The following is a 23,897-nucleotide window of genomic DNA, read 5'->3' on the forward strand; positions in this document are numbered from 1 at the left end:
AGGTGGTCTCGACCACACGGTTGAAAAGCCTGACTGAAATGATCATTCTCTTGTTGTAAATATTTTTACCAGATTTCGACCGGAACATGACATTTTCTTCCACAGGAATTTTATACCTGCATGTTTTCTCAATCACTTCCTTTGAAGCTAATGCCGAAAGATGTGATTTTAAGTCGATCGCCAGCTGCGGATAATTCACACTCTGAAAGCTGAAGAAGAGCTAAGATCGTTCCGTTTGGGGGCGAAAATTAGCTAAATTGTTTATGGCTTTTTGCACCATTATTCAGGAATCAAACTAATTTTATGATACGAGACTAAACACATCAATACGTGTTTAATTTGAAAAGAATTAAGATTAATGATATTCGATTCTTGTTTTAACGACAATAGTTCTATACGAGGCCTCTATTCATTGGCTCTACTTTGACTTCCTATTTACTCTAGCCTGAAAATATACAAAAGTAAGACAAGCCGATGTTTTACCCCTGTATGGAGATGGCAATGAAGACCCTAGTTTGGACTTGCTTTTTGCTGAATTTTTTGCCTTATTCTACTGGCAAAGCAGTCCGCGATCTAAGTCCAGATGAATTCCAAAACCTAGCCAAGTCGACTTCGAAAAACTTTGTTGCAGTCTATTTTGATCACAAAGGTAAGACTGAGTGAGGTTTTTGTACGTGTATTATATAACTGTTTAAGTTATTCTGGCTTGCATTTTTTTTTGTAGATGCAAGGCAGAAGTATCCATCGTTCTTTAAAGAATATCGGAAAGCATGCGACCACCTAGACGCCTACGGCATTCAGCTAGCCAGGGTAAGTTCGAATCAAAGTTTTACTCCAAGTAAAATTCGTGTTTTGTTATTGTTAGCAAATTCAATGGGAACCCGTCCTATAAGTAAATTGGGAAAATATATAACAGCGAGTTTTATTAGATGTCTAGTGATTGCAAAAATGCGAGTGATTTATTTAACACCTTTGTTGTTATAAGACCATTTCATTGCATTTACACCAAAGTACTATGTGATCACTCTTGGATATAATAATTATAAATCGCGGGGTTTCCTGATCCTTAATCTTTTAAGCATTTCTGAATTTCCGCCTATGCTGATATTATACCTGTCTATATTTCCTCTTTACTTTACAGTTATAAAACTGTTTTGATAAGAGAAAATACACATCATAAAAGCATTACATAAGAATTCTATGACAAGAACGCCATGGAAATATGCCAGCATATTCCAAATCCCATAAGGAAACGTTGAATTTTCTCATTTGCTTTTGTTATACGATTGGATAATTTGTCAAAGGACCAATTTATAATAAGGATATGGTCATGATCTGATTTATTTTTAAACACAATAATCATAATTAGAATGGGCTCCCTATTATACTTTGATTCCATTTATCTCGCCTTTGGAGTATTACTTCCTGCTTTTAATATTTAAAAAAAGCACTTGAATCAGAATTGAATTTAGAATGGGCTATAGTACCTTATAAAAGGTAAAAACAGGTGTTTCATTTTAATTTTTTAATTATCAAGATAAAATCTTTCTTTAAATTAAACATTTTTCTGTTCCTAATGAATAACCAAGCTGTTTTGGAGCTTTTAGAGGCCAACTCATACCACACATGCAACAATACAATGCCTCTAACATCCATCTGTGTTTTATTTTTTTCCAAGCCATCCTAAATTTTTTTTTCTCACAAATGTAACATCGTGCAGTTTTACTCTGAAAAATATAATTAGAGGACCCATGAGCTCTGAGAAGCTGTTTTTGAACCATCCGGGGGGGGGGGGGGGGGGGGGGGGAGTTGCATTGCCTGCTCCTTCTGTCCATAAACCCAATCATTTGTTAACTGTGATTTAAACAATATGACCGAAATGTTTGATTACATAACAAAACGTCAATCACAATACCCATCTAGTTTTTTTTAAACGACTCATCTGTTGTTAGAAGCCATACAATCACTACCAAATTGCAAACCTGTAAATTCTATAAACACAGAATCATCTTTAAGCTAGAATGTTAAATGAATTGTTTCATTTTGAAATTGAAATGGGTGGTATCTTATTTGCGATTAAAATATCCTCATATCCTCATTTTCATATGCAGCAGCTCTGCTGAAATTCTATTAAACCCACAGAGCACCCCTGGCTCTGCCAGTCTGGGAAAGACAGTAAGTAATCCAAAAGGAGTTTAATTGTTCTATCTTACATCCTTAGATTGATTGTGATTCTGCCTCCATACCAGAGTGTCAACAATTGACTGTGCTCACATACAGGTATGTAGTTTCTACTCCATAGCAAAAGTGGTGTGGCCAATATAGATGTTTACATCTTAGGGACCCCTTAGACTCTAAGGTATAGCAACTATCATTTAAAAAAAAAATTATTTACAGTCAAAGACACCCATCAAACATGCCAAGTCTGCTTGGTATTGTAACTCTCCAATATTAAACTCATCTTCTGCATAGCTGTCAACTCTCCCGCATTAGGGAGCCTAATTTTCTTGAAAATATCCATACATTTACCATATTCTCCCCAATCAGCTATCTTGGTACTTCTGATACATTCACTGTATTTTCTCAAGATTTTTCCTAGAGTGAGTTTGAAAGCTATGCGTTTGATAAGTTGGGGTTAGACGGAGGTCGCCCGACCTCGCACTACCCGAGGAACCATGGCAACTAGGCCACAGCTCCCTGCCCCCCAGGGTAGTACCTGTCACACTAATAATCATTGGAATTAAGCCTCTGTATACATACATACTTACCTAACCCAAGGAGCGGGGGGTGGGAATGAGTAAAATCAATCTGCATGAAGCCAATTCCAGACTCTAGAGAGGAGCTGTGCGGGGGACCTAACTCATGGTATCAAAAAGCAGGGCCCCGAGAGGTCAAGCGGGGGGCCCTGATCCCAAGGGGCTGGTCGATTGTTATTCGGAATAGACCACATACTCGGACACAGGCAACTACGCTTGAATACCTTCAACCACATATAATTTTTTTAATTAAGTCTGATAAAGTCTGATGTGTTTTTTCTGTTTCCATGACAATAGAGATGGCGAGTTGGAAGAAAGTGTTTCTTTGGACACTTTATTCAATGTTGATTCCATTATGGCCCACCTATTACAGTAAGTATTGTAAATTATGTTTATGTTAATTTTTGGAGCATTTTAGGGCTGAATATTTTCTTAATGATGTTCATAAATTTTAGCGTATATACAATACCCAATGAATTATTAGGAAGAGAATTACACTAATGATCATTAGCAATAACAATTGGTTGTTAATATGAGCACAATTTGATTCTGCACTTTAGAACACATCAGGGTCTCACCATGTTCTTAGCATGTTCTTAAAATTTCTTATAAAAAAGGTTCTTATAAAAAAAGAGAGTTGGAAGAATTGGTCACTACTCATCTAAAGGTGGTAAAGAGTTTTTTCATGAAACAAGATTTGGCCATGTTTCACTGTCGAGAAACGTGAAATCATCCATTTCGACGTCCGTGAAACACAATTTTCAATGATTTAAAAGCGGCTTTTCTAATTTACAGAACCTACGGAAACCTATGGAAACATCTTTCTAAGCTGCTAAATAACAAAAAAAACATACTTTCCTTTACATACACTGGGTACCGGAGTCTTGAGCTTCACATGTTAAATTTCACTGGAAGGTTAGGAAGATATATTTTTCGAAATGTGCATAAAGTCACCCAGTTAGGCTGATAAAATCAATGCGATAAAAATAATACCCCAAAACGATGTTGAATTGTAGTGAGTTTGTGGTACTGAGGGAAAGTTCATTTAATATCCCGAAGGAAGGGGGGGAGGGGGTAGAGGATAACATGGGGGGAGGGCAAAAACTTTAAAAGGGGGGCACTGATTTCTTTGGGTGTTAGTTCTCTTCTACGTTTTCATAGGTTCCCGTAAGTTCCGTGAATTAGAGATGCTGTTTAAAATGCCATTTTTCAGTCCGTAAAATGTGATTTTGCCCAGTCTGTAAAATGTGATCCATACCCCCCCTTTACCACCTTTTACTCTTTAATGTGTAAAGACAAGATAGACATTAGCATGCACCTATAGACTCCTCCTCCTTTGTTTACATGAGACGATTTTTACTCTTTATTTTTGCTTATCATATAATACAGTTTTTCATGACAAGTTCTCTTTCATTGTCTAACAGAATACTTCTCAAGTATGAAATTACATACCTATATGACAAGCCTTCAGCAGACCAACTCATCACGGAATCAAAAGGAAGTAAAGATGTGTTATTTGCATATGTCAAAGGGTTTGGCTCTAAAGGTAGGCATTCATTTCCCTTTCAAACGTTTAATTTTTACCATTCATTGGCTTTGGTCATATCTTACTTAGATAACCACTGGGCCATGAAAATTTGTCATTTCTTGGGAAATTGATATTTGTAGAATTAAGATTACTTCCTGAAAATTACATGTATTTGGCACATAAGAAATTTCTTAAAATTAATTCCTCAGTAGCATTGCTGACCCCTTATTATTTTTAAATAATAGGGTTTATGACGTGTCAAGACTCAAAAATTTTAATTTTGCACAGCACAGCTGGCAAATAGATCTTAAAGATTGATAATATTCCCAATTTCCTCGCTTGCCATTAAGAAAGTCTGGTTATAGCCTTTGATCTATCCTTAAATTGTTTAACCCAGACATTATTGTGTCCTTTCAGCACATCGTGCAATTGTAGAAGCTGCTTTTGTATACAGTAACCAGTTGGCTTTTGCTCTGACCACTGATGCTGACGTTGCCAAGGGAATCATCCCAAAGTATGTATGGCAGATGTGTGATGGGAATCGTTCTGGGTTTATTTACCCTATTCAGACTGGGCTTTTTTGAGCTGCCTGTGACTGGGGGGGGGGGGGGGATAAAAGAGAATGATCACAAGCATGCAAAGTATCGTCCCTCCCTATTTTAGGTGTGGTCGAATTAATTATGTTGTCACAATGATTTCATAAATACGATATATTTTCAAATATTGCCTAAATTATCAGATATCAGGCAGAAATCATCTTGCATCATTCAGATATGTCAGAACCAACATTTTTACACCTCTATAATGCAAAAAGGCCACAAAAACGTTTATAATCATTTTTTGTTAGAATTTCTGCCATTTTGGATCTGCCATCTTGGATTCTTATTATTTTTGCCCCCAAAAAATCTGAAATTATTACAGAAAAAGTATTTGCATGCATGTATTACTGCTCATAGTGACAATAAATACATAATATCAGCTTTTAAAGTGTCTTCTAGTAAATCTAGTGAGATTTAAAACAACAGCTTTGAGAGAGCAAAATTTACTCGTTCCTCCCCCCAAAAATATCCTAAGATAAAAAAATTCTAGTGCTGTTGTGAAACTTCAAATGTTGAAGCAGGCTTTTAAATTTGAGAAACAGGACCAAAATTTACTACTTTTTAGTTTTTGGAAATTTATGTGTGAAAAAACGGTTGCCATGGTAACATGGAGCGTCTCCTCGACATGTGTATTTAGAATACCTTCATTGAAATTGTTTAATTTCCTTAGTTTTTCTGAGGACAAGATTGCAGCTGTTGTTGGGTTTAACTGCAAAAAACTAGACCTCCTTTATACTGGACCATGTGATTCAGCTCTCTTCAGGGGTCAATACAAGCCTTATTTCATTGGTCGGTTTAGCAAGTTAATACAGTTGCCTCGACTGGTAAGTGTAATTTAACAAACACAACTACACATGAGTCATTAAAAGTAATTCTAGTAATACTTATTGGGCAGACTCCTTAAAGACAAAAATTTGATAGAGTCGACTACCAGTTTTAGGTGTATTGTTTTTATTCTTTTGTTTCACGAACACAACAATTTGGGCTTTTTGTATTAAGTCATTAAAAGGTTATAAGGAGAGGGGCGTGGCGATGAGGGTGTGGTAACGAGGGTATTGGCAGAAGTGTATGGTGAGTAAGGTGTGATGAGAAGGTGTTGATGAGGGTATGTTAATAAGCGCATGGTGAGAAAGTTGTGTTGAGAAGTGTGTGTTGATGAGGGCGTGGTAACAAGGGTATGGGGAGAAGGGTATAGTGTGAAGGGCGTGGTGAGGAAAGTGTAGTGAAAAGGGTGTGTTGACGAGGGTATGAAGGGTGTTTGTGATTGGTGTGGTGCTAGAGATATGGGGAAAGGGGTGTAGTGAGAAGGGTGTTTGTGATGGGTGTGGTGGGGGAGATATGGGGAAGGGGTGTAGTGAGAAGGGTGTTTGTGATGGGTGTGGTGGGGGAGATATGGGGAAGGGGTGTAGTGAGAAGGGTGTTTGTGATTGGTGTGGTGGTAGAGATATGGGGAAGGGGTGTAGTGAGAAGGGTGTTTGTGATGGGTGTGGTGGGGGAGATATGGGGAAAGGGGTGTAGTGAAAAGGGTGTTTGTGATGGGTGTGGTGGTAGAGATATGGGGAAAGGGGTGTAGTGAAAAGGGTGTTTGTGATGGGTGTGGTGGGGGAGGTATGGGGAAGGAGTGTAGTGAGAAGGGTGTTTGTGATGGGTGTGGTGGGGGAGATATGGGGAAAGGGGTGTAGTGAGAAGGGTGTTTGTGATGGGTGTGGTGGGGGAGATATGGGAAAGGGGTGTAGTGAGAAGGGTGTTTGTGATGGGTGTGGTGGGGGAGGTTTGGGTGTTGCGCAAATTCATGAGTTAAAAATAACTACAATTCAATGGAGGATTTGCTATATTTTTCCAAATGATGAAGGTTTTATAATTTTTTAAAAAAAGCAAAAAAATAATTGTTCGGTATACAGGTGGAGCTTGAAGCTGACGGTCGCACGGTGTATGAGAGAGTTAACCAACTCTACGTGTTCAGCGATCTAACGAAAGAGGAGCCATTCACCCTCAAGGATGCAGACACACTCGCTACGCGGCTATACGGCACAGCGGGGGTGGTCTTCGTGGAGGTGTAAGCCATTTAAATAAATATTTATCTTTATTTACTACGCTTAAAGCTAAGAAAGAAATTGCATGATAACGAGGCAGGGATACCAAAACAGCGGAATCCACAAATAGTCCTTTGTTGTGAACATTTGAATAAAAATTGTCTATTTGGAAGAAAAGCTTTATTATACTTTATTGAGAAGATAAGATTTGAAATATAATTGGCTCAAATGAAATTAAAGTGGATAGCTAACGTGACCTAATATTTTTGGAGCTTAAAATTTGTTTTGATTGGCCTTCTTCAAGTGCCACGCGACCGTCGCCACCTAGAGAAAGTTACTTTTTGATTGACAAGAATTGCACCCAGCCAATCAGCATAGCACTTAACACATGACCAAAATTCGTGCCAATTAACAAACGGTGTCCCCCCTCTGGTTTGATACTGTAACTTAAATAACTTTTTTCTCTATGGCCACGGTAGAGCGCGCACTATATACAGTATAATGGCAAAAGGTTATCGTTATAACTAGCTTCGCGACTACACGACAAGCCCGCATGTAAGCATGGGTAAAAACCACTAAAGCGCCCAGCTGCAAATATTAGCCAACGCATAACAAAGCTTAGTCGCGTTGGCTATCACATTCCCCAAGTACATAAAAAGGTGTTTGCGCTTTATTTCTAAGAAGCGTCTCGTGCTCTCGACCAATAAACGTGCGAGATTCATCAAGTGTTACTTACAATGATCATAAGGTAACTTGTGGATGTACTTTTTCCTTAGTAACAAGCACCCTAAGACTGCAGACAAGTTCGGACTCTCAGAGGACACACTCTACCCGACAGCAGCGTTTATCTCATCAGAAAGTACCGACTCAGAAGTAAGTAGTTTCTCAGGTTTCCTGTGGTAGCGTGACGTCATCGTAACAATGTATCCGTGTATGCGTGGCAAACCACAGGGTTCCCGAGCAGGCCAACAGTAGTAGATCGACTTTCTCAACTTTTGAAACCGAAAAAGTATGAGAGTGTCAAATTTCCTTTTGTATTGAAACGATGATTTAAACTGGTGTCCGTAAGTAGAGCTTTCCAATCATTAGAGTCCGTTAATGAGTTGACTGTACTACTTTAGGTTTCCTGTGGTGACGGTGGTTTGTGATTTTGCGAATCATTGCCTTCCCACAACTCTTTGCGGCGCGCCCGTGAAACTGAGGTCAGAGCTGAAGTGGCGCCTCTCTTCTAAATCAATTTACTAGCCAGGCCACATAGACTTATAAAGAGAGAAAGCCACTTGAGGCCGAGAGTGAACCGGAGCCTCCCGACCCAGAACCCGCACCCCACGTGATGTGCATATTCCAGAAAGCCATTCATGTTGAAGCGGCAACGCAGGGGGTGTTGTATCGGCCAATCAGCTTCCAGGAAATAACAAAGCTTTTCCAGTATCAAATCGCACGTGTCTGTGAGCGCGGCCGCGCGGATGCATGGGTAACAGAATGGAATCATCACCATCAGCAAATACATAAGACTAAAGACCCAAAAGACGAACTCCGTCTTGTCTCTAAACTGGGCAACTTTCAAACCAATGGCGGTATCTGTGACGAACGTGAAGCCGAACGAGATCCAGTGCACGATGAACCAGTATTTCAGCGCGCGGACCGTACCAAACACACGCTCACTAAACTGCTGGTGAATCACGATGACGTCATTGAGGGTCCCGGATTGAAGGTCCCGGATGTGATGAAGGGTATTGACTGCGAAGGACTCCAGCGCGAAGGTGATCATGGCGAATAGCCAACACGGAGTGCCAATGTATAACCACATAAGGGCATTCTCAATAATAAGCCAGTTAACTTGGTATGACCCCGAGGGCATGTACTTCCCGGGTATTAGAATCGCGTCAAAGAGCTGGAACGTCAACCAAACTGCAAAATAAATCACAATCTGTATATTGAGGCTGATCCACTGGCTACGCGTTAGCAGGCTTGCCGCGGTGTCGATACTCATGGCGTCCACACGCCCTTGCAACAAGCTAGCCGAGTACGCCATGAAAACGTAGCCCGAGAACTGCGAAAAACAGAACAGGTATCGCGAGAAAACCACGGGTTCCAACAAGCCTGCCCACGATTTTTTAGACTCATGATACGTAAGGTTCCCGTAGCACAACCAAGGACTCAATCTGTCTGCTTCAGTTAGCGGAATCTTGCCACAAACCTGCCAGGCAAATATGTTTCCGAGTGAAATGTAGCCATGTACTAGGACGGCTATCGCGATGAGAGAGACGCGTAGCGCCTTCCGTGTAGGCCAGAGACCTGTCACTAGTGATAGCGTGGCAAGTGGGGCTTTTAGGGCGGTCTGGTAGCGATAGGGTCTACCTCGCGGAGTAGAAGTGCTCATTATAGAGTGGTGAAGAATGACTTTTAGTTCATCATCCCTTTGTGAAATGTCGCTTTGTCGCCTGGAGGACATAGCCAATGTGACCTTTATCGATGCCAAATTATCCTGTAATTACCGTCTTAACTGTTATTCAAGTATGTATAGATATCTCAGATCATTTTTGTTCGAAAACTTGAAAGATTTGAAGTATCGACAGCTTGTTTATCGTATTCTAAACTTTCGGTTTCGAGTCGCGTGATCCATTGACCAAGCATTTCAGTTTTCATTCTTTTTTTGTGTTTTCGGCTTTCGAAAGAGGTATCTAATCATAGGAAAATAAAAGAGCAAACATATAATTGATAGGTGCAGCTCACTGATTGCCTGAATGAATATTCATCCACCGCCCAGTGACTAGTTTTTGCTCGGGATTCCTGTGGTTGCCATAATACAAGAGGGGCTGGGGAGATTAACAACAGGAAACCCAAAAGAATGTTATTGACCGGGTGTGTCTTATAATTGCTTTAAAATTCGCAGGTATTTGCAGAACTTTTCCCAGAAAACCAGCTGGAGTTCGATGTCCTTAATGTCCAACAGTTTGTGGAAGAGCTGGTCGACAACCCCCAGAAAGCCTACTCTAGGATAGGTAAGGGAGACTGGGGCGTAGTTCTTCTATTTGTTTCTCATCTCTACCATTTGGAAGATTTTCTTTTATTAAACAACCATAAAAAAATGAAGCAAATAAATTAACTCCAGCGATGCCAGAGCCAGAAATCGACGGCTTTTAATGGATTATCGTATGGTTGACGCATTAAATTGCTTAAAATATATTGAGACCCATGGTAACCTTAGAATTTCACAAGAACATTTGCCTTTTGCAAATGCAACGTTCTTAACGAAAAAAAAATATTGGGAAATAATTAATTCTTTCATCGCCCTCCTCCTTACGTATGTTTGTGGTAATATGGGGGTACTAACAAAGGTGGATAAGTAGATCTTGTGGAAATAAGAAGAACGCTGGTTAGTCGTTTACTAGTTGTTAGCGCTAGCCTCAAGACTTGCCTCAAAAGAGCTTTGGCCACGGCTGTAAAGGGTGGTGCAATATTCCTAGCATGCATGTTGTTGTTTTTTTGCTTTGATTAAAGAAACGTGCTAATAAGTACTTCGTGTACTCACTTAACTGTCATGTCATGTCATGTCATGACTTTTGTTATGTTTTATTTCCAGCGTCTAGCACTTCACTGCGCACTCACTCCTTGGCGGAGTTGGAGCGAGGCATGTCTAGCGAGATCTCGTCATTCATAATGGACTTTGTGCTGGTCGGGATGTGTGAGCATGGTAAGTACTTTGTGCTGGTCGGAATGTGTGATCATGGTAAGTACTTTGTGCTGGTCGGGATGTGTGATCATGGTAAGTGCTTTGTGCTGGTCGGGATGTGTGATCATGGTAAGTATTTTGTGCTGGTCGGGATGTGTGATCATGGTAAGTACTTTGTGGTCGGGATGTGTGATCATGGTAAGTATTTTGTGCTGGTCGGGATGTGTGATCATGGTAAGTATTTTGTGCTGGTCGGGATGTGTGATCATGGTAAGTACTTTGTGCTGGTCGGAATGTGTGAGAATGGTAAGTATTTTGTGCTGGTCGGGATGCGTGAGCATGGTAAGTATTTTGTGCTGGTCGGGATGTGTGATCATGGTAAGTACTTTGTGGTCGGGATGTGTGATCATGGTAAGTATTTTGTGCTGGTCGGGATGTGTGATCATGGTAAGTACTTTGTGCTGGTCGGAATGTGTGAGAATGGTAAGTATTTTGTGCTGGTCGGGATGTGTGATCATGGTAAGTACTTTGTGCTGGTCGGGATGTGTGAGCATGGTAAGTACTTTGTGCTGGTCGGAATGTGTGAGAATAAGAAAGTATTTTGTGCTGGTCGGGATGTGTGATCATGGTAAGTACTTTGTGCTGGTCGGAATGTGTGATCATGGTAAGTATTTTGTGCTGGTAGGGATGTGTGATCATGGTAAGTACTTTGTGCTGGTCGGAATGTGTGAGAATGGTAAGTACTTTGTGTTGGTCGGGATGTGTGATCATGGTAAGTACTTTGTGCTGGTCGGGATGTGTGATCATGGTAAGTATTTTGTGCTGGTCGGGATGTGTGATCATGGTAAGTACTTTGTGGTCGGAATGTGTGATCATGGTAAGTACTTTGTGCTGGTCGGGATGTGTGATCATGGTAAGTATTTTGTGCTGGTCGGGATGTGTGATCATGGTAAGTATTTTGTGCTGGTAGGGATGTGTGATCATGGTAAGTACTTTGTGCTGGTCGGAATGTGTGAGAATGGTAAGTACTTTGTGTTGGTCGGGATGTGTGATCATGGTAAGTACTTTGTGCTGGTCGGGATGTGTGATCATGGTAAGTATTTTGTGCTGGTCGGGATGTGTGATCATGGTAAGTACTTTGTGGTCGGGATGTGTGATCATGGTAAGTACTTTGTGGTCGGGATGTGTGAGCATGTTAAGTATTTTGTGCTGGTCGGGATGTGTGATCATGGTAAGTACTTTGTGCTGGTCGGGATGTGTGATCATGGTAAGTATGTTATGGTAAGTACTTTGTGCTGGTCGGAATGTGTGATCATGGTAAGTACTTTGTGCTGGTCGGAATGTGTGATCATGGTAAGTATTTTGTGCTGGTAGGGATGTGTGATCATGGTAAGTACTTTGTGCTGGTCGGAATGTGTGATCATGGTAAGTATTTTGTGCTGGTAGGGATGTGTGATCATGGTAAGTACTTTGTGTTGGTCGGGATGTGTGATCATGGTAAGTACTTTTTGCTGGTCGGGATGTGTGATCATGGTAAGTATTTTGTGCTGGTCGGGATGTGTGATCATGGTAAGTACTTTGTGCTGGTCGGGATGTGTGATCATGGTAAGTATTTTTTGCTGGTCGGGATGTGTGAGCATGGTAAGTACTTTGTGCTGGTCGGGATGTGTGATCATGGTAAGTACTTTGTGCTGGTCGGGATGTGTGATCATGGTAAGTACTTTGTGCTGGTCGGGATGTGTGATCATGGTAAGTATTTTGTGCTGGTCGGGATGTGTGATCATGGTAAGTACTTTGTGCTGATCGGGATGTGTGATCATGGTAAGTATTTTGTGTTGGTCGGGATGTGTGATCATGGTAAGTATTTTGTGCTGGTCGGGATGTGTGATCATGGTAAGTACTTTTTGCTGGTCGGGATGTGTGAGCATGGTAAGTATTTTGTGCTGGTAGGGATGTGTGAGCATGGTAAGTACTTTGTGCTGGTCGGGATGTGTGAGCATGGTAAGTACTTTGTGCTGGTCGGGATGTGTGATCATAGTAAGTACTTTGTGTTGGTCGGGATGTGTGAGCATGGTAAGTACTTTGTGCTGGTCGGGATGTGTGATCATAGTAAGTACTTTGTGTTGGTCGGAATGTGTGAGCATGGTAAGTATTTTGTGCTGGTCGGAATGTGTGATCATGGTAAGTACTTTGTGCTGGTCGGGATGTGTGATCATGGTAAGTACTTTGTGCTGGTCGGGATGTGTGAGCATGGTAAGTACTTTGTGCTGGTCGGGATGTGTGATCATAGTAAGTACTTTGTGTTGGTCGGGATGTGTGAGCATGGTAAGTACTTTGTGCTGTTCGGGATGTATGTAGGTACTTTGTGTTGGTCGGATAGGATAGGTCGTCTTACATGGTAGAATACCATTATTGCATGATAATGGCTTGATAGTGGCGATGATGATGATAATAATGATTGTGTTATTGATAATGATCGTGGAACTTTATATTACCTTGCAGATAATCCGGAAGCAAGATGCTCTGTGTTTTTCAAGAACCTCCGCCGACTAAGTCGAACCATTGATCGCCACGTGACACGTGGTATAACGCCAGTGTACGTTCCACTCAACGCGGAGGATATCGCCAAGTTTGTAAGTAATCTTCGCCAACCTACTTAGCAATCTTTTTTATCTTTCTATTTATTCTATGAGGGTTATTGCAATATCAACGATAACTGTGTTGGCAAGGCCGAAGATGATGGTAGTTATGGTAACGGTGACAATCACAGTGACGATGATAATTGTTATAATGATTTAGTCTTGAGAAGATGATAAGAATAATTGGGTTGTGATGATAATGATGATAATGATAATAATGATGATGACAATGATGATGGTGTTATTGATGATGATTCTTCGATGACAAAATGACTATGCTTGTTATATCTTGGCTACAGGGCTCTAAGAAGGAAATCCCGACTCTTCGTCTGTACAACAGGCACAAAGGAGCCTACGCCCCGAACTCCGACTGGAAGGATTCATTACCTTCGTACAAAGAGATGCTGGGCTTCATAAAGATGAACACAGGGTAATGAGAAATCAATCTATTCTCCTCCTAACAACATAAATTTACGATAGCTTAAAGATAAAACCTTCACTTTCTAACCCCAGGCTCGAGCCCAGATTAGATCTGCCTGGGTTTATTTTCGAGGTAAAAAATAACTTAGCGCCCTACATTAAGGACTTCGAATGTCTTTACCCTCGTTAAAAGACGTGAAACCTGAGGTCCCAGCGTTTCTCCTCAAATTTTGATTTAACTGTAACAGTGTTTTGTTAACTACTTCGTTGACCTATCCTGGGGATGTAAAAAAGGCTTGAGACTGTGTCGAGCTGTTTGTATAAACTTAATATTAAAAACTTTTCTTTGGGATCTGGTCGTTGGAGCGCACAAAGCGGGGATTCTCTGTTTTTGTGACAGCCAAACAATTATATTGGAAAGCCAAAGATAAATGAGCAGAGTGCGTTTTTAAAGTGGGTATGCAGCTAATTTTGAACAGGTTGTCCATCGAAAGAGACATATCCAATTTTCAATCTCCGCGCCTGTGGAATATCTGGTGTGTTATAGACTGTTACACTGGCGTGCTTGCGAAATGCGGTAAATATGATGTACCCAGAAATTTCTTCGCTGAAAGTGAATATATAGTGACGTTTCTATTGGAAATGTCTTCAAGACCAGCTGTATTTACCTATGTTTAGCCAGTTACTTGTTGAACGCAATGTTTTGTTAGATTTGCACACCCAATATAAATCGAACCAAAAATTCTGCACACTTTTAGTCTCTGTCCATCAACATGCCCATCATCAGGGGGCCTAGGTGGCTCAGTTGGCAGAGCGTCGCTCTGTAGTGCCTGTGCCTCTCACCACAGGTTTCCCGGTCGCTCTGTAGTGCCTGTGCTTCTCACCACAGGTTTCCCGGTCGTTTTGTAGTGCCTGTGCTTCTCACCACAGGTTTCCCGGTCGCTCTGTAGTGCCTGTGCCTCTCACCACAGGTTTCCCGGTCGCTCTGTAGTACCTGTGCCTCTCACCACTGGGTTCCTGGTTCGATTTCCGGTTCCGCCGTGAGTTAAGTTAGTTGGTCTCGCCTTTTTTCTCCGGGTTCTCTGGTTTTCCACAATCCACAAAACCAACAATTTCGATCTTAGCTGTGATCCGTGGTCAGACATGAGTTGTATGGCGGCTGCCTGGGGCGACTTCCCATGCCTTCAACTCGACCACGTCTGAATCTGCGCTCTCGTAATTCAGAATCTAGCTGCAAAGAGAGTGATGAGCTGCTCCAATTTATTATTAGTCGTTGTAATCTTATAGTCTCATCATTGTCGTTATCCTAGAATCACGTATCCTCAGTTGCCACCTAGCAATTCTGACGAGATCCCTTACTTGACTGAGAATTCACTCGAATTGTCGCCAGAAGAGGATCAGCCGTCTAGCGAGGAATCATGGGATGAGAGCCAGAAAGAAGACGATGGCTCCGTGCCAGGTTTGTGACATGATGCTCTCAGTCTATCACGTTGTGATTTAAGTCTATCACGGGGTGTTTTAAGTCTATCACGTGGTGCTTTGTCTATCACGTGGTGCTTTTAGTTATTACGTGGTGCTTTGAGTTTATCACGTGGTGCTTTGAGTTTATCACGTGGTGCTTTGAGTTTATCACGTGGTGCTTTAAGTCTATCACGTGGTGCTCTCAGTTTTTCATGTCTCCCCTCTCTGATCTTAAGTATATTCAAGCTGTATGGAGTATTATGCTAACATAGAAATGCTGTGTAGCGGAGGAGACTGAGGATGACGAGGTTGCGGGCGCGGTCTGGTACACAGCCCCCCCACACGTCCCAGAGGACAAAGTCCCCTCCCTCACCGACAAGACCTTCCAGCCCGAGCGCGACCTTCACGACCTTCTGGTGGTGAACTTCTTCCAGCCTTGTAAGTACCTTATTTGCCTCGGGAGTGGATCTAGTGAGTCTAGTAAGTGTTTTATTTTTGTTTGGCAAGCGCAAAATAATGGCTTGGACTAGTTTTTATTGTAGGCCACGTAAGTTTTCTACCTTGGCCACTTTTTCGCAAAGGCCAAAAAAAGTGATTAACTGGTTTCCATTGTCCTTATTTTAACGTATTGTTTTCTTTAATTGCAATAGTTGTGATAATTGTGAGATGTGTTTTTTTTTTCAGGGGACCCCAGGTCGAAAGCAATCATTGGCCCTTATGTTGATGCAGCTCTGAACTTAGGTAGGTACCAGCAGATCGTCTTCTATTGATTTTCTTGACAATGGGTAAGCGCTTAACAAATGATTTTTTTTTGGGGGGGGGGGTGGAAAAAGTATAATATTTGACGCGGTCAAGGGGGGGGGGGTGTTACGCACCCATCCCAGCTACGCGCCGGATGTGGTATTCATTTAGCCCCACGCTAACCCTACCATCGTGGGGTTCACTAAATGTGTTTCAATTTTAAATAATTTTGGGGTTCAGTAAATGTGTTTCTTTTGTCAATAATTGTGGGGTTCAGTAAATGTGTTTCTTCCGTCGATAAGTATGGGGTTTACTAGATGCGTTTTTCCCGTAGGTAAAATTGATGTCGGTAACTTCAACGTGCGTCTGGCGCGAGTAAACTGCTTCGACTGGACGGACGTGTGCCAGGACAACAACATCACCGTCTATCCGACCATCAAGTTGTTTCGGTAAAAAAGATTTCTAGTAAGAACATACTAGCTTGCTAGACAATAATATAATGATATCACTATTTTTCTATAATGATGTTGCTATCTATCTATCTACCTATCTATAAGGATTTGACTATTTATCTATAATGATGTTGCTATCTATCTAAAAGGATTTGACTATCTATTTATAATGATGTGACTATCTATCTATAATGATTTTACTATCCATCCGACCATTACTATCTACCTAGCCGACTGATTTGCTTCTTTTTTATCGCATCCTCCTCAGTTATCCTAGTCGCAAATATTGTTCGAATTTAGAACCCTTCGGGTTCCCTGTGGTGTTTCGGATTGCGTTTGGTGTTTCGGATTTCCTGTGGTGATATGACGTCACATTGCCGCACGGCCGACAACAGGAACCCCGAACATAACACCATGGACAAGACTGGATATTTGTCTTGTTTTATTCAGAAAAGGTGCAGATGAGCTGATATACGGCGGCCCGCTGGACGCTGACCACCTCGTCAAAGCTGTTCTCATGTAAGAACTTTACAATTTTGATACTGCTATGTATATAGCCCGCGTAGTAAGCCAAAAGGGGGTAAGGTAAAAAGAGAGGCGTAGACGCACGCGCGCGCTCCCTATCCTTCTCTCGCGGGGTCTCGGGCTCATCTTCCCAAGCGTGCTGAAAAACGCAAGACTAGTTCCAGTACCGCGCGGTTAAACCAGTCTTTTTGTTTTAAAATGGCGGCTTTTTACCGGCGAACTGTCACATTTTGGCGAATGCTAAGAAAACTAGGGCAAAGCTAAGGCTATAATTTTCTTAATGACTCCCTCATTATCACACAAACCTGTCATCTTTTGTACAGTATGGTTTTAATGCTGTACAGTTAGTCAAAACAGCGACTAAAGTCAGCCTTTCGTACCTTTACTAGAACGATTCAATACTACGATTGTGCTTGTTTTCGCCAGAGCACGCGCATGCGCATACGTTTTTCAGCACCTTTCCAAGCCCTTTGCGCTTGCTATGCACGCTTCTATGTATGATACACCTATTTCCAACAGGGTTCACCCGGGGGTGTTGAACCACTGCGGGGTACAGTTCATGGGTTCCCTAGTGCGACTAAATATAAATTAGGTGAATTCTGGTTATAATTGGGACTGTGAATCCCTTATTTTCTCGGAAAATGACTAGAGCTGAAACTCCTGTCTTTAACCGCACATCATTTGTTTTGGGGGACAAAAATAAACCAGTGGGGACGATGGCCTTATTGAACGATTCTAAACCCCTCGCATGCAATGTGATAGCGATGTTGACGGATTTTCCCACAGGCTGCAGCAGCCCTCCCCTATACGTCTCTCTGAAGATGACATCGATCCGTTCCTGAAAGGAGACATCCCTAAAAACGCTGCTAAAGCGACCAGCATCGCCGTGTTGGGTGTTTTCGAATCTGAGTCAAGCTCGGGTAAGGCTAAATCATCTTTGATTGACATTGAATAAACAAGTAGTCTTGCAGAAACGGCTTGTAATCGAGCCTATGAAGCTCCTGATTAAAAGGAGCCGCCATTTTGAAATCCTAGCGAAATACAAACCGTTAGAAAACATCCGTTTCCATCGGCTGATTTGATGTAGCTGTTGTTATGTTTTGGATTGAATTGGTAGATAAAAGATTAATCCTTGTATTAAGATGGATATTTCGAGATTTCTTCATTTGTCTTCCAATATTTAGTGAGAACGATAAGAAATGTGTGGCTGACAAGCGCTATTTAACATTCCCCTTCAGAGTTTGAGGCTTTTAGTAACGCCGCTAGATCACTGCGTGGCGATTACCTGCTGGGTTACGTCTCTGGAGAGGCGGCAAAAAAGAGGTTAGTGACAACCCCATTCAACCCGTATATTATACTTCTTCCCTCTCTCCTACTACAGCTCTTTCCCTCACTCGACAGCCTTCCCTCTACGTTAGGTGCTTCTTCCTAGATACTGCCCCGTCGAACTCTTTCTTTCCCCATTTGATATCTGACAGCTGACAGCGTACCTAACCACCCCCACCCCCAAGCAAATGAATGACTGGAAAACTCTTGAATCTTAATCTGTATCTCATTTCAGTGCAGCGAGTTATGGCTTGGAGACACCTGGCATATTGGCGATCAAGCGTAACGACCCACTGGTTCCCCGTGTGGTGTTTTATCAACCCTTTACGAAAGCGAATATTGTGAAATTTGTGGAGATTTCCAATCTTCAAACATATGTAAGTTTACAGTCATTGGTCATAACTAGTGGACTGAATTATTCCAACATTTGTCAACAATAAAATACTGCTGATTTCAGGGCGAGCTCACGCCTATCAACCTACCGCTGTACAACAAACACCGTCGTCCACTGCTCGTCGTTTTCAGACAAAACATGGCGCCTGATGATAAGTACACGCCTGTCATGGAGAAGATAGCCGCTGACACATCCCTGCCAGATGTATTCCTTTGTTGGATGGCTCTGTATGTTGCATTTATTTTGCATATTATTGTACACAGTAACTATGTACCCAACCAGTAAATGCTATGGCTTATGTTGTGATTTTGTGAGTTAAAGCCTTTTCTCTTTCATTGACAATGTTGACAACGTCACCTGTCAATAATGTCAGTAAAAGAGGGTCTGATGGTACCGACCTTAAAACTGTTCTTCCTTTACCTTTAATTACTTCTGCCTTTGTATACGTAAGCTTTCTTTTGTGTTTTCGTCGTCTTCCTATCGTAATGTTGTGACTGCTGAACTTTCTTTGATATTTCAAAACTGTCCTTCTCTTACCCGTAACTACTGCGCCTAAGTATACGTATTTTTTTCTTGTCTTCTTCCTTTAGTGATGTTGTGATTGTTAAACTTTTTTTGATACTCCAAAAGACACTTTTTCTTACCTACTATATACTACTACCGATGTTAAATTGTTATTTTCTCGCCTATAGTTGTAGTGTTGTCCCTACTATAAAATGTGATTTTTTATATCTCCTCCAGCTCCCGTAATGATGTGAATGGTGCTATCCTGGAGTCCTACACAGGCAAGATGGATGTCCCAATTCTTGTCCTTGTCGACCATTCTAAGGTAATAGGGAACTTAAGCAAACACGTTTCTTGACGACAGACAGAAGTTTCCATTCTTTGTAAAGTTTTTGCTACAATCTAATGAAAGAAGACGTATCTGTTCTACCTGGCTATATCTGACTTAAACTAAAATACCTGACTTTGGACTTCTTGCTCATCCACAATAAATTTTGTGATTCCTTATTACGATACAATGTTCAATCGTTGAAAAGATGGCTGTGTTAGTTTTCACAACCTTTCCCTGTCTCTCCCACGGAACGTGAGCATCTCGATGCCTATTGTGTGAGAACGTGTTTCCTTCATGAAGTTTTTAGACATTGATTTCCCAGATGTGTGCTGATAGAGTAATTTTTACAGCCCTTATTTTGAAATATCGACTCTCACCTCCGCTTGATCGAGGATTCAGTTTACAAATATCTCGGAAAGACGGGCACAAAGAATATCAATGACGCACTCTTTTGTTAGTCCGCAGTTTACCAATATCGCCGGGAGGCTGGTGCCAAGGAGGTGATCGAGTGGACCAACCGCTGTCTCGATGACAAGAACAGACCATCTCGTAAGAATAAATGTCTTTTCGACTTTTATGATATTGTTACAGATAGTTCTGTCAATACGAACGATATACAGGGTCATGGGAGGATCGATGCCTACCAAATTGGTAGGCATCGATAGTGGGATCCTCGTGAGTCTTGATTGAAGGAAGGCCAATCACGCCGCCATCTTACGCTCCGGCTCAATGGCGAGTCACCAAAACATAATCCGTTCTCTATTATACTGTTGAAAACAATTACAAATGCAGGCCCGTACCCAGGATTTTTCTTGGGGGGATGCGGAATCCGAAAAGTGGATCTAATTTTTCCGGGGGGTGCGGAATCCGAATAGTGGACCTAATTTTTTCCGGGGGGGAGTTCTCTGATAAAAATCTGACCACCCCCGAAAGAACAAAGAGGGATGTTTTATGCCTTTGGAGTATCTCCACGGAACGTTTATTGTCGGATTTGGCTACGTACCAGAGTGATCTAGCTTATGCTTTATAGTTTAATCTACAAAAGAGCACGCCTATTGAGAACCGAAAGTGGACCTTTGGCCGTTGTGTGTGTGTGTGGGGGGGCACTCCCTGCCCCCCCCTCCCCCTGAGTACGGGCCTGAAATGTGTCTCTTAAGGGCACTTTTAAAGTTGCTTGTATGTATGTGTAGATAAACTGAAAGAGAGCAAATGGGAGCCTCTACTTGAAGGATACGACTACCTTAAGCTAATCGACGAGGAAGAAGCTCTCAAGAACAGGAAGGAGGAGCAGAAGGCAGAGGAAAAGACGTCAGACAACGGGGAAGAATCAGAAGACTTTAAGAAGTCAGAGAGGTGAAACAAACATATATGTATAGTATTTATGTACCGCTTATGCCTAGTGCACACTAGCAACATAACAACATAACGACATGGACATAATGACATAAAAAACAATGCCTAGTGCACACTAGCAACATAACAACATAACGACATGGACATAATGACATAAAAACAATGCCTAGTGCACACTAGCAACATAACAACATAACGACATGGACATAATGACATAAAAAACAATGCCTAGTGCACACTAGCAACATAACAACATAACGACATGGACATAATGACATAAAAAACAATGCCTAGTGCACACTAGCAACATAACAACATAACGACATGGGCGCGCGCACTATGTTTAGCCCGACATAACGACATGGACATAATGACATAAAAGAAAAAACATGTTTTTGTCTCTTATGTCGTTATGTCCATGTCGTTATGTCGAAGATAAGAGTGCGCGCGCCCATGTCGTTATGTCAATATGTCGCTAGTGTGCACTAGACATTATCAGTCATGTTCTGTTCTGCGCTTATATCAGCAGTGTTCCAAGCACTTTACATTTAAAGTCCTAAGACGTATTTAAAATGTGCATATGCTGAAATTATATATAACCTTACAGTAAAAATTATTGGACTAGTTTGGATTAGAGTGTTAGCGCGTTAGCTTATGGGCCCCCTCTCACTTCTGCTGAAAAGGGTTCGATTCCCGGTCTAGACATGTGATGCGCAAAAGGATGAAATGGACTGAATCGGCTTCTAAAATAAAACAATCCCTAACAATCTAAATGAGCGTCAGCTAGCATGCTCGGCCCTAAATTTCTCAGAAAGATGACAATAAGGTTTGACGCACTGCGGTCACAAAATGCTTTGTTTCAGTAGCTGATCTAGGGGGGGGTTTCGAGAGCTGTCAAGGAAAGTTGTTTGTAACCTTATTGGTGCGCAGTTTGTCGATAAAAAGGCTTTCAAAGGGGAGCTAAACGTTCAATGTTGTTTTAATCGCACTTAAAAAAACAAAGATACCTTGCAAAGATACCTTTTCCGACGTATTAACGGTTCTGTTTACGTTGTAACTTACTTTTTCTGACGTATTACTGTCGAATCCGTTGTATCGCGACGCCGCATTTTCAAAACATCGGTTTGTTTTTGTCTTTTGGGATTTTCTGTTCCGCCAGTCAAATATTCTAAGCCAGAGGATAGCCAAGGAAGTGCACAATAGAGACTCTGATTGGCTCAGAATGATTTTACTGACGGAACAGAAAACCAAAACAAATCGTGTTTTGAAAACGCGGGTCGCGATACAACCGAGTCGACAGTAACGGTTTCGTTTTCGTTGTAAGATACCTTTTCTGACGTATCAACGGTTTGGTTTTCGTTGTAAGATACTTTTTTTGACGAATTAAAATTTTCTTTGTTGTTAGATACCTTTTCTGACGTATTGACGGTTTTTGTTTCCGTTGTAGATTCAGGCAGAGGAAGCCCGAGGATTTCAGACACAAGGATGGGAACGTTCACAGCCCGGTCCACGAACACGAACACGATGAGCTTTGAGCCTCGCGAGTATTGTGCGGACATGTGACATGGATATTCGACATGGACATACGACACGGATATACGACACAAACACGATAAGCTTTGAGCTTCGCGACTATGGCACGGACATGCGACATAGACATACGACACGGATATGCGACACAAACACGATGAGCTTTGAGCTTCGAGACTATGGCACGGACATGCGACATGGACATACGACACGGACATGCGACACAAACACGATGAGCTTTGAGCTTCGAGAGTATGACACGGACATGCGACATAAACATTCGTAATGGACATACGACACGGACATGCGACACAAACATGACATAAACATTCGACATGGACATACGACACGGATATGCGACACGGACACGATGAGCTTTGAGCTTCACGAGTATGACACAGAAATGCAACATGGACATACGACACAGATGTGCGAAACGAACACGATGAGTTTTGAGCTTCGAGGCTATGGCAGACATGCGACATGGACATTCGACACACGACACAGATATGCGAAACGAACACGATGAGCTTGAGCATCGCGAGTATGACACAGACATGCGACATGGACATTCGACACCGACATACGACATAGATATGCGACACGGACACGGTGAGCTTTAAGCCTCGCGAGTATTGTGCGGACATGTGACATGGATATTCGACATGGACATACGACACGGATATACGACACAAACACGATAAGCTTTGAGCTTCGCGACTATGGCACGGACATGCGACATAGACATACGACACGGATATGCGACACAAACACGATGAGCTTTGAGCTTCGAGACTATGGCACGGACATGCGACATGGACATACGACACGGACATGCGACACAAACACGATGAGCTTTGAGCTTCGAGAGTATGACACGGACATGCGACATAAACATTCGTAATGGACATACGACACGGACATGCGACACAAACATGACATAAACATTCGACATGGACATACGACACGGATATGCGACACGGACACGATGAGCTTTGAGCTTCACGAGTATGACACAGAAATGCAACATGGACATACGACACAGATGTGCGAAACGAACACGATGAGTTTTGAGCTTCGAGGCTATGGCAGACATGCGACATGGACATTCGACACACGACACAGATATGCGAAACGAACACGATGAGCTTGAGCATCGCGAGTATGACACAGACATGCGACATGGACATTCGACACCGACATACGACATAGATATGCGACACGGACACGGTGAGCTTTAAGCTTCACGAGTATGACACAGAAATGCAACATGGACATACGACATAGATGTGCGAAACGGACACGATGAGCTTTGAGCTTCGGGAGTATGACATACTTGCAACATGGACGTTTGACATGGACACACGACAAGAATACGATGACTTTTGGGCCTACGACGGAACATACGACACAGATCTCGTTGAAGAGATTGTGTTTCGGCGGCTTTTGGGCATTACCAGCTAAGTTATTCGCAACGATGCGTAAATTTTGTTGTTTGTTATTATACATTATTTTTTATTTTAATTTCTTTCGCCGTTAATTTGAAGGCCACTTGTACAGTTGTATTTCATCATATAACATTGTGTTAACCTCAATAAAAGAATTATTATTATTATTATTATTATTATT

The 23,897-nt window shown here is 41.8% G+C and overlaps 1 protein-coding gene across 2 annotated transcripts; it reads left to right on the plus strand.

Annotated features, from left to right (window-relative positions):
* Positions 1 to 13: 13 nt before the first annotated feature.
* Positions 14 to 23,883, plus strand: LOC116612493 (thioredoxin domain-containing protein 16). 2 transcript variants are annotated; one of them, XM_048731987.1, is made up of 27 exons: positions 14 to 649; positions 725 to 810; positions 2,222 to 2,280; positions 3,054 to 3,128; positions 4,181 to 4,302; positions 4,702 to 4,798; positions 5,554 to 5,707; positions 6,785 to 6,939; positions 7,693 to 7,789; positions 9,813 to 9,921; positions 10,503 to 10,613; positions 13,095 to 13,225; positions 13,531 to 13,661; positions 14,962 to 15,110; positions 15,398 to 15,550; positions 15,797 to 15,853; positions 16,188 to 16,302; positions 16,756 to 16,824; positions 17,617 to 17,750; positions 18,069 to 18,153; positions 18,392 to 18,533; positions 18,614 to 18,777; positions 19,292 to 19,379; positions 19,844 to 19,934; positions 20,576 to 20,738; positions 22,186 to 22,297; positions 22,916 to 23,883. In XM_048731987.1, the coding sequence occupies exons 1-26, from the start codon at positions 475 to 477 to the stop codon at positions 22,271 to 22,273; spliced, it is 3,000 nt and encodes a 999-aa protein (XP_048587944.1). In that variant the 5' UTR covers positions 14 to 474; the 3' UTR covers positions 22,274 to 22,297; positions 22,916 to 23,883. The 2 variants fall into 2 exon arrangements, with proteins under 2 accessions (XP_048587944.1, XP_048587943.1); XM_048731986.1 differs by having other exon boundaries at positions 22,186 to 23,883.
* The last annotated feature ends 14 nt before the right edge of the window (positions 23,884 to 23,897 follow it).

Source organism: Nematostella vectensis, chromosome 9 (genome assembly GCF_932526225.1).
Source record: "Nematostella vectensis chromosome 9, jaNemVect1.1, whole genome shotgun sequence".
NCBI lineage: Eukaryota > Metazoa > Cnidaria > Anthozoa > Actiniaria > Edwardsiidae > Nematostella > Nematostella vectensis.